The following is a 10,920-nucleotide window of genomic DNA, read 5'->3' as shown; positions in this document are numbered from 1 at the left end:
TATATTGATTAACATATTGCATATTAAAATATCCTCATATAAAATTTTTTATATTAAAATTTTTGTTGTATACCATTACCGCAATTTCTGCTACGCACTAGGAACCGTTCCTAACAATTGTGACTACTGCATAACGGACTCCACCCTTTCCAGATGGCAACGACCCAAATAGGTCAATCCCCCATACAAAAAATGGCCAGGGCAAGGAGATTGGAGATGGTGGCAAAGCATTGCCATTTTTCACACTTAAGGACATAGGAGGCCGAGTCCTTTTTCAATGTGGGCCAAAAATAGCCCTGTCTTAGGACCTTTAGGGCCAAGCTTTGCCCCCTAGCGTGGTCTCCACAAAACCCCTCGTGAAATCCCTCGAGAATAACTTGTGCTTGCTCGGGCAAGACACTTCTTAGAAGAGGCATTGAGTGACCCCATCTATATAGAATCCCTTCGACCATAACATACCTCAGGACTTGGTATAGCAGTTTTCGCACATCCTTTCGGTTTTCAAACAGTTTCCCGGACTCGAGGTAGTCAATGATTGGAGTCATCCAGGTCGGTCCTTCACGAATCATTCCGACCTCACTCGACTCTTCATATATTCTTGGTTTGTCTAAGAATTCTACAGGGATTTCATTCAATGTATTCGCCTCTTTGGTGGTGGCAAGTCGGGCTAATGCATCTGCATTTGTGTTCTGATCGCGTGGAACTTGTTCGATGGAGTAGAATTCAAACTCTGACAATTCTCTCTTCACTTTAGCTAGATAAGCTGCCATTTTGATTCCCCGAGCTTGATATCCTTCCAATACTTGATTAACTACGAGCTGAGAATCACTGAAACATTGAATTGCTTTTTCTTTCAACTCTTTGGCTACCCGAACTCTGGCCAACAAAGCCTCATACTCCACTTCGTTGTTGGATGCGTCAAAATCGAATCTCAGAGCTATATGGAAGTGATGTCCTTCAGGTGTAATTAGGATTATGCCATCTCTAGATCCGTTCTCGGTTGATGACTCATCAATGAACAATTTCCACAATTCTCGTACTGGTTCCCTCATAGGCTCGTTCTGTAACCCAGTGCATTCAGCTACAAATTCAGCGAGCGCCTGACCCTTTAATGCTGCCCGTGGTGTGTATAATATTTTGAACTGGCTAAATTTGATGGCCCACTTCAACAAACGTCTCAATGCTTCAAGCTTTTGTAAGACCTGCCTTAAAGGTTGATCGATTAAGACGTGTATGGTGTGGGATTGAAAATATGGTATGGGCTTCCTTGAAACTAAGATTAAGTAGAACGCGAGTTTTTCGATCAGAGGATATCTGGATTCAGCTCCCAAAAGCCTCTTACTCGTGTAGTGCACTGGTTTCTGTGTTCGATTTTCTTCTCAAACTAACACAACACTAACTACTCTCTCTGTTGCTGCTAGGTATGAATATAGACACTCCCCAGTAACTGGTTTTGATAAAACTGGGGGGTTCGGCTAAATGTGTCTTCAAATCTTGAAATGCTTGTTCTCATTCTTCTATCCATTCAAATTGTCTGTTTCCCTTCAGCAAATTATAGAAGTAGAGGCATTTTTCCATGAACTTGGACACAACCCGATTTAAGGCTGCGACTTTTCCAGTTAAGCTCTGGACTTCTTTCCGCGACCTGGGTGACGACATTTCTAACAACGATTTGATTTTATCAGGGTTTGCCTCGATCCCCTCGAATTAACTATAAAGCCCAGAAATTTCCCCAACGAGACTCCAAAGGTGCTCTTCTGGGGGTTCAGCTTCATATGATACTTTCTCAGTACACCAAAACATTCTTCCATATCAGAGACATGGTTATTGGTAGTTTTGACTTGACAAGCATGTCATCGACATACATTTCCATGTTTTTCCCAATCTGGTCAATGAACATTTTGTTGACTAGCCTTTGATACGTGGCACCAGCATTCTCTACCCCGAACGGCATGACTATGTAGCAGTATACATTGTGTTCGATCATGAAGCTGGGGTACTCTTGGTCCATAGGGTTCATCGTGATCTAGTTATATCCAAAATATGCGTCCATGAAAGACAATAACTCGTGGCCAGCGGTGGCATCAACCAGTTGATTGATTCTTGGAAGTGGGAAACAATCTTTTGAGCATGCCTTATTCAAGTCGGAGAAGTCAATACAGGTCCTACATTTTCTTTGGAACCAAAACAAGGTTGGCGATCAGGTCGGATATTTTGCCTCCCTGATAAACATGCATTTCAGTAGGCGAGCCACTTCTTCTTCTAAAGCTTTTACTCGCTCCTTCCCCAATAGCCTTCGTTTTTGTTGTTTCGCATGCATGTTTTTGTCCAAGTTTAGGTTGTGCATAATCACACTTGGATTGATTCCCACCATATCTTCGTGTGACCAGGCAAAGACGTCAAGATTTTTCCTCAAAAAATCGACCAACTCCTTCTTGCGTTCGACTCCTAGATTCTTCCCATTCCTTACCACCCTCGAAGGCGTCTCTGAGTCGAGAACTATTTCTTTGAGCTCCTCTAGAGCCTAGAGTTGAGATCGTTCTTCACCTATCCTTGGGTCTATTTCATCCTGTTGGGAGACCTCCTTATTGATCTCTTGAGGTTCTTCCACCTCTTTAGCAATTTCCATTGCCTGAGACTCCTCATTTTCTTCAATTATCACCATGGCCTACTGCCCGGGTTGTGACCTTCCCGTCATGGAAATGTTGTAGCATTCCTTGGAAGCGAGTTGATCCCCTATTATAGTGCATATGCCCTAGGATGAAGGGAACTTCATGGCCAAATGGCGAACAGAAGTTATGGCATCAAAGCTGGTATTCCCAAGATTGTGTTGTAAGCGGTTGGGCAATCAATTACAACGAACTCAAGCATTTTAACGATAACCAGTGCTTCTTCTCCTAAGGTTACAACGAGCTCGATCGTTCCTATTGTTGCCATTCCTTCTCCTGAAAACCCATAAATAGTCAAAGAGGTCGCTTTAAGGTCAGTTACAGAGAGTCCCATCTTCTCAAGAGTATACCTGAATAGCACAATCACTGACCTCCCACTATCAATCAAGATTCTTCTCACCCTTTGATTAGTGAGCTGAATGGTTATCACTAGCGGATCATTGTGAGGGAAATAGACATGGCTAGTGTCTTCTTCTATAAAAATGATTAGTTGTTATCCAATCGCTATTTTTTGGATAACCTCTGCTCCGGAGTAAACACCGCACCCTCATGAACCTTCAGCTCCTGGATATACCTTTTTTGAGCCCCATTGCTTGTACCTGTTGGATGAGATCCACCTTCAATGGTGGCTGTAACTCATTGTAATGTTCCAAATTCCCTAATGTGGTTTAATGCTTGGATTAGGGGGCCAGGAGGGCCATAATTGATTTATTACGCAATTACGTGATTAAATGCATGATTATATGATGATAATTGCATATCTGTTTATTTATGTGCATGTTGGTGATTTATGGATGAAACTACATTATAATGTGGATATGTTCGAGTTATTCGACATGAGACGATCTTAGGACGGATTGACTCAGACAATACTTGGGCTTAGTGAAGGCGATCTGGACACTAGACATTAGATACTTTGACCTCTATCATCAATGCTTCAAACGATCTAAAGGATCTTGGGTCGCCCCGGCTTTAGTGACATAGTCTCAAGCTGATTGACCTGGAGTTAACAAGATGTCTCTGAGGTCTTGTCTCCTTTATTTATTTCGTGTCAGCTGTACCTCGAGCAAGATAATTAAGCTCGTATTTTTAGGGTACAACACTAATAAACAAGTGTATATGTATCTATTTTATGTCTCTGCTTAACACATTTACTTTATAATATATTATTAATAAAACAATTTTTTATACAAAAATTTACGTTTATAGCCATAAAGATGTGGAGCTCTAAACTTGTTTTCCCTATTGTTGCCTATACTAAGAGCATCTCCAATGGAGATACAAATCTACGATGTATTACTAAAATATAACACACTTCAATAGAAAGTTTCTTCAATGGTATACTAAAAGCTGTACCAAATTTGACACATGTTAAACGTTGATCCAAATTTAGATCAGCAATTAATGTTTACTTTTTTGTCATTATTTATTATGATATTATTATTTTTGGTATCTTATTTATTATTGTCATTAAATGTTTACTTTTACATCTTTGTAAATTAGAGCACAATTATAAATATTTTGCACGTAATTTATTAACTTGTTGGGTTAAATTTAGCATTTTTTGTTATCTTGCTTTGGAGATGATGTAAACAAGTTCAGCTTACACGGCTGTGTTAAAATTCACAAGTCACAAATCTATAAGAATTTACAATCCAGAACTTTCAACCGATTTGAAATTGAAATTAAATGATCGCTCATGTAACAATCAAAAGAAGACGAGAAAACAACAAAAGATTGGATATCAATACAATTGCATAGACTAAATATATTATCATAATGAATACAGCACCAAATGATTAGCCCAAAAAAAATTATGGATTGATATTCGAAACAACTTATCAAATGCCGAAGCTATATATGCTAAAAGCTACATTATACATGTAATTACAAAATAGCACCGGAAGCCAAAAAAGAAGAAATATTAGTTCAGACTAATTTTAGTGGGAAGGCAAACACAAGAAGCTTGCTCTTTAGGGATATGGGGTCCTGAAGCAACCAGTTTAATAAAACGATGACCAGTAAGAACATACTTTTGCTCTGCCTCAGCAAAACCTCTGCAGAGAACCTGTTCAACCCATTTCTCCACTGCCCTTTTCTCCTCAGACAACCAAGCAGCTGCAAGTATCTGTATCATGACTTTGTAATCAATCTCTAGCATAATCTCAGGTCCCAACACTCTCTTGATATTTTTGTTGATGTCCTCCACTATTTTCCCAGCAAGAGCATCAAAGTCGAATGGCTTTAAAACGACTTTTTCATCCACTTGATCAAGGAAATCGTCCAACCAAGCTTCTGAGCTTTCAGAGATGGAGTCACTGTCATACTCCTCACAGTCGGAACTTTCTTCAATCTCCTCTACAGGAACATTCAAGTCCAGGAAAGATCTCGGTGCCTTGAGGGCACGTTGGTGTTGCTCTGTGGAGTCACTTGATTTAATCAGCTTTCTTTTATTTACAGATGAAGGGTTTGATGTGTCTTCTTTCAGTGCAACTCTCACATTCATACCTTCCCTTTGGCTGGCAGTGCTAGCAACAGATCCACCGATTAGTATTTGCATTTGACATCTCTTAGCTGCTAGAATCATATCTTCTGAAAATTGCCTCAGATCCTTCTCTGGATGGTGAGATGTTTTCCCCTTAATGATAGTTGTGGTTGCCACAAATGTAACATTGTTAATGCTGATTTCTCTTCCACGAGAGTCTGGAAACTTACCCGTTCTAATGGCTTGCGACAAGCTATTCTGAACCAGCAGATCGGCCTTCTCTATATTTTCAAGAAAGATAACAGCATGAGGTTTCCTGCTTAACTCTCCAGCAAGATAATCAACAACTGTCTTCCCCCTAAACTTCAAATCATAATCTGGGTCTTCACATTCAAAAATGGAGTCTGTTTGACATCCTCTATAGTGAGAACCCAAATCAACAGTGATTAGGCATTCCGTTGAGCCATACAGTATCTCAGCAAGTGCTAAAGCAATTCTCTTCTTCCCAACTTTGTCAACTCCGAGAAATGTAAGCCAAATATCTCCTCTGACATTTGAGCCACGATGTCTTCCCCCACCAGATCTGCTAAAGCATACAGCTTGACTAATAGCACATATAGCTTCATCTTGCCAGCCCACTTTTCCAATTAAGACGCTTTTAAGTGATTTGAGATCCTTAGGATCACACTGGCCCCTTAAATTTGTAGTAGAACAGGAAGATTGTATGGCTCTAGGCAAAGTGTTCTCACTTATTGCATAAAACTCAGGCGAGTAAGTACCAGGCAAGTGTTGTGGGCGTACATTATGATCTGGTAATTTTGTAGGACGTGGTTCCTTACTAGTTGAAGCATATATTGTTCCCAGCCCCAAATCTGTGGTCACAGAAGTGACAGATGAAGATGATGTGTGGTCCGGAGGAAAATTCATATCATAGGTAGGTTTAGGGGAATGATGGGGGTTCCCCATCTCATTTTGGCAACTCTCTGAAACTTTAGTCAATTTCTTAGAATGATGATCAGCATTCTTGGAGTCAGAAGCCATTGTTATCAAACTGCTCTGCTTTGAAGGAAAACTCTTTTGCAAGTTTGTTAATGTGCAGGAAGATGGAAATGTAGATCGCAATTCATTTACAATCAAATCTTCACCACAGCTTTCTTTCCTATGTAGAGCACCCTGAAAAACCTCTATTGAGGAAACTTGGGACCCTACCTGGAAAACATCAGTTTTATGGAATGGTTGGCTGTGATGAAGCCTTTGACAAATTTCATTCCACTTATTTTGCAACCCCAGTATTCCAGTGTTCAATGTAGTTCCACCATCATCAGTCTGCACTGAATTAAGAAGTTCATTCTTAACATAAATATTGTCACAACTATTGCTTAATGATTAACTTCAAGGCTTAAGAAATTCTCTAAATGTGATAATTGAATTCAGTACTTAGTGGTGAATTTCTGTAGGCACTAGCTAAGACAAAGAATCAAAAGTTCAAAGGGATCACTACACACCTTCATTACATCCACCCCTTTTCCTGTGTCAACTTCAGCTATTTGCAAAGAAGGCAAGCTCTCTGAAAATCGACCAGCAACAGAAAGATTCGATCCTGTCTTCAGAATTGAAGAAACTTCCTGCTCATACTTTTCGGTGCATGCAGGGCAACGGATAAAACATTGGTTTGAGCTACTAACTGGATTTTTCAATTCAGATGGTGCAGCAAAGAACCCGCCAAAGGGAACAAAGGACCCCATCAAGCTGTAAGCATATCATGAGTATGGAACTGTGAGATCCAATGGGGACAAAAACAGTCAGAGCCAAAGTGTATGCCTTGAGACATACATTCAGTTTACATACAAGTCTACAATGCACATTTATTTTAAATAGAAATGGCCTCTTAAGTGTTAAATGTAAGAGTATATGAAAAATATGATAACTATAACCTTCAGTTAAACAAGCATACTCTGCATAAAAATGGCCAGACATGGTTGCGAATAGGTCCCATGGCTTAAAATATCTCATACTTTTTTTCATTATTATTATTATTCTTTTCTTGACAGAGCCAAAAACTGCAGGTTGTGACCACGGTTAGTGCAGCAGAATAGCACAGAGCCAATTCAAGTTGTAATGAAAAAGTAGTAACCTCCCAAGTCCAAGAACTTTATTGGAGACTGAACCGGATATTTGGGACCCAAAATGAAAAGAAACAGTACTATACTCCAGCTTGAAAATTTTGCAGAGTCCCCCAGTCGTACAATATTATCCTGATACTTCACTCAAACAAAACTTACATCCAAAATTTCTATAGAAACTAGTCGAAAATGGTGCTCAACATGACATTCTGTAGTGGTTACTAAGGGTCACTGACTAAAACCACTCCCTTAAAGGAAAGAAAGGAAATGAAACCACATATCCCTTTGTACAAGTTCTACAACTCATATCCTGCCACATGACAGGGGTGTTTAATTTAGTTATCAACTCAAATTATGCAGAATCTAGATGTTACAATCTTTTTAATCACTAAATCAAGCAATAGATCTATATGATAAGCTTACAGCTAATGCGTTTGCTTGGAAAGTTCTTACATTCTGTTTTTCTTGTACTCAACTATAGTCCGGTTTCTTAAACATAACATGATCATGGTTACAACTTTCCTTTTCTCTTCAATTAATATCAAACACCAACCTTCTTGATATGCATCGATCTTTGTTACTAACATGTTAAGAGAGAAGTTTCTAAGAAAAATCCAAAAGAAATGAGCTGAAATAGAACCGTGCTGAAACAAAACATCTACCACTGACCTTGATTTAGAGTAAAGTCCTTCACTTGAAGTTTTGGAAGACGTAATGGGAAGAAGATGCAAGTCCCAGTCCTTTTGAATGGTAGGAAACTGACCCAAAAACTTGGAATAGAATTCATAAGTCCCTGTTGCTCCAATCAACCACAGTTTCCCACTATGAAGCTCCAACAAGCTTGTCAATCGTGAGACCACAAAGCTCAGCCTATCAGCCGAGACATTATCAGCACCCAAGGTCTTCAATTCTCCAAAGTTCAATACAACACCGGGTCCAGAGCATTGCTCAACCATAAGACCCACCTCCTTAAACTTCATATCAAGCTTCCCCTCACTCCCTTCTTCAATGAAAAACTCAGAAATATCTTCCTCAATACCAATAATACTCAATCCAGCCATATCAGCTGGCAAGATACCTGCCTTACCACTCTGGACACCCTCGGCGAAACTATTGAGAGCCTCGCTTGCGCAAACACCGATTAACAAAGGATTCTTTCCACTCTTCCTCACCAAGACTTCGCCGATTCGTCTACAATTCTCGTCCCCGTCTTCATGCCGAGAGAACGGGAAGCTGAAACCCCGAAGACCTGGATCCGAATCAGTTAGATTACAGAGGAACATGGGCGGGCAACGGGTCCGGATGAACGGGGAGGTTTGCCGCGCCGGTGTCGGCGGGTGAACAATCGCGAGTTTGATATCGCAGCTCCTAAACCCGGCTTCCCCAAAAACCCGACTGACAATCGGGTCGTCGAGAATCGAGAGAATGAAATGCTTGAGCTCGACCCTCAAAACCGGCGTCGTTTGCTGCTGGGCGTGAATCTGGTGGAAGTGGAAGTTCTCCGGGTGGCGCCTCTGGTTAGCCTGAGAACGTTTGATGGCAGCCATGAGAGAGTTCGAAACGGGTGGCTCATCTAAAGTTTTAGAAGAAGGCAAACGGTCGAGAGAGACCCCAACGGAGAGCTCAAGTGCCCGAAACTGCAACCTGGGTGAGTACGCGCTGCTTCGGGCGCGCGTGCAGGCGTCCCGGAGAGTAGAGGAGGGCAAGGCCAGTAAGGCCGAGACGGCATGAAGAGAGGTGGTCTGCGCGTGCCCTCGTCGACGCGCCACTGCCACGGCATCGTCGAGTGCCCGAGCTGACTCCTCCGTCAAGCATTGCCTCGCTGCACTTACCGGCGTCGGCATCGCCGGCGAGCATATATCCCTCTATATATATATATATGTGTGTGTATGCGCGCGTATGTATTAGATATACAAAAAAATACTTCTATATACGTGTAAAAGAGGAGGTGGGTTGAGCAGTTTTTGGCGGTTGAAGCGTTTTGGGTTTCGATGAAATTGGAAAAATATCAATACAAATAGTTTAAAGAAAAAGAAGGAAGGGTTTACCTCAAAAACTTTTGAAGAATAAATTATTGAGGAAGACAAAGAAGAGAGAGAGAGAGAGAGTTGTCGTGGTTTGGAGGGTGGTGGAGAGAGCAGCAGCTGGTTTGTGTTGCTGTACTAGAAGTAGCAGTAGTTGTAGTTAGTGATGGTAGCTTTGTTTCGTGGGATCCACCCTAGGAGTTTTTGATTGTTCGGGTATTTTTACAAACACATGGTGAGCATAGATTCTCTTCTCTTTTTACTCCCAACCAATCCCATCATCCACAACAAAAAACCAGAAAAACCACATCTTCTTCTTCGTTTTTACTCAACTTCCTTTCCTTTTTGGGATTTTCACCTTATTTCTTTTTCATTATTCTTTGGGTATATAGCACTTGGGTGCCAATTCACTAATTCTCACTTCACTAATCGTATCACTAATTCTCTAACTTTTCTTTTTTTTTTTCGTAATTAGATCCTTATCCTCACTTCACTAATTGTATCACTAATTCTCTAACTTTTCTTTTTTTTTTTTCGTAATTAGATCCTTATCCTTTATTTTTTTTTAGCTGACATAGGTCTCTAATATTATATTTTATTACATAAACTCTAATTTATTAATTTATAAAAGAAAAATTAAATTTTAACAAAAAAATAAGAAATAATATATTATTTTGATAAATTAACCTAAATATTTTATTCAAATATTAAAAAATTATATTATCCCTCTAAAATATTTAATATATTACTTATATATTAATTAGTTTATTATTTTTTATAAAAATATTTATATACTTTAAAATTAGAAACATGAATTATTAAGGTACTTCAATATATCATGTTTTTTCTCACTATAAGCATTTTTATTTAAACTCATGAAAAGTAATAAAAAAAATTATATGCATGGAAAAAAAATTGAACAAATCATGAGGAGTTTAAATAAAGATATGCTTCTAAAATTTTAAGTAAGTAAAAAAAAATTATTAAAAATGATAAAATAATTAATATATAAGTGGTATAATAAATATTTTAGAGGTATAATAGAAAATATTTTTTTATTATTTTATAATATTTGATAAGAATATTTAGATCAATTTACCAAAATAATATATTTAGTGATAATTAATTAATTGAAATGGGCTTAAAGAGAAGAAAAAATGGGTGCTATGTTATTTGAGAAATTATAGGAAATGGCCTAAAATAATGGCATTAAAAAGCTAATGTCTTTATTTTTTAAATTGTAGATAAATGACTCGTTGATTACCTAAATTGTCATTTTTATAATTTTATTTATTTATTTAGGACTGTATAACTTTAATATAGTAGTATATGTATATTAGTTTTGTTTAATTAGTTTTTATTTTAAAGTTATATTGATTTTTTAAGTTTTTTATAGGTGGTTGGTATATTATCTTCCAACTAGTTTACATATTTTTTGTGGTATGGTATATAATTTTTTTTTTGTGATATTTAGTTTCTATCTTATTATACATAATGGTAGTATACAATTGTGTATCATGATATATATATATTTTAATGGTAGTATAATTTTGTTAGCATAGTATATACATTTTTTAGTAATAATTTTGTAAGTTTTGTTGGTATATAATTTTTCAACT

At 38.4% G+C, this 10,920-nt stretch overlaps 1 protein-coding gene across 1 annotated transcript; it reads right to left on the bottom strand.

The window, feature by feature from the left end:
- Positions 1–4,465: 4,465 nt before the first annotated feature.
- On the bottom strand, positions 4,466–9,465 carry LOC133791615 (protein SMAX1-LIKE 6-like). The gene is made up of 3 exons (XM_062229535.1): positions 7,947–9,465; positions 6,660–6,903; positions 4,466–6,480 (listed from the first exon to the last, which is right to left on the bottom strand). The coding sequence occupies exons 1-3, from the start codon at positions 9,119–9,121 to the stop codon at positions 4,594–4,596; spliced, it is 3,306 nt and encodes a 1,101-aa protein (XP_062085519.1). The 5' UTR covers positions 9,122–9,465; the 3' UTR covers positions 4,466–4,593.
- Between the last annotated feature and the right edge of the window lie 1,455 nt (positions 9,466–10,920).

Source organism: Humulus lupulus, chromosome 7 (genome assembly GCF_963169125.1).
Source record: "Humulus lupulus chromosome 7, drHumLupu1.1, whole genome shotgun sequence".
NCBI lineage: Eukaryota > Viridiplantae > Streptophyta > Magnoliopsida > Rosales > Cannabaceae > Humulus > Humulus lupulus.
Note: the sequence above shows the minus strand (reverse complement) of the source record. Positions and strands in the feature narration are given on the sequence as shown.

What these genes read in the sequence shown, in the direction of transcription:
- LOC133791615 (XM_062229535.1), bottom strand. Translation starts at nt 9,121, where the DNA reads ATGCCGACGCCGGTAAGTGCAGCGAGGCAATGCTTGACGGAGGAGTCA. An exon ending in GGACTTTACTCTAAATCAAG is followed by an intron (nt 6,904 to 7,946) that starts GTCAGTGGTAGA and finishes ATATGCTTACAG; the next exon opens with CTTGATGGGGTCCTTTGTTC. An exon ending in AAGGGGTGGATGTAATGAAG is followed by an intron (nt 6,481 to 6,659) that starts GTGTGTAGTGAT and finishes AATTCAGTGCAG; the next exon opens with ACTGATGATGGTGGAACTAC.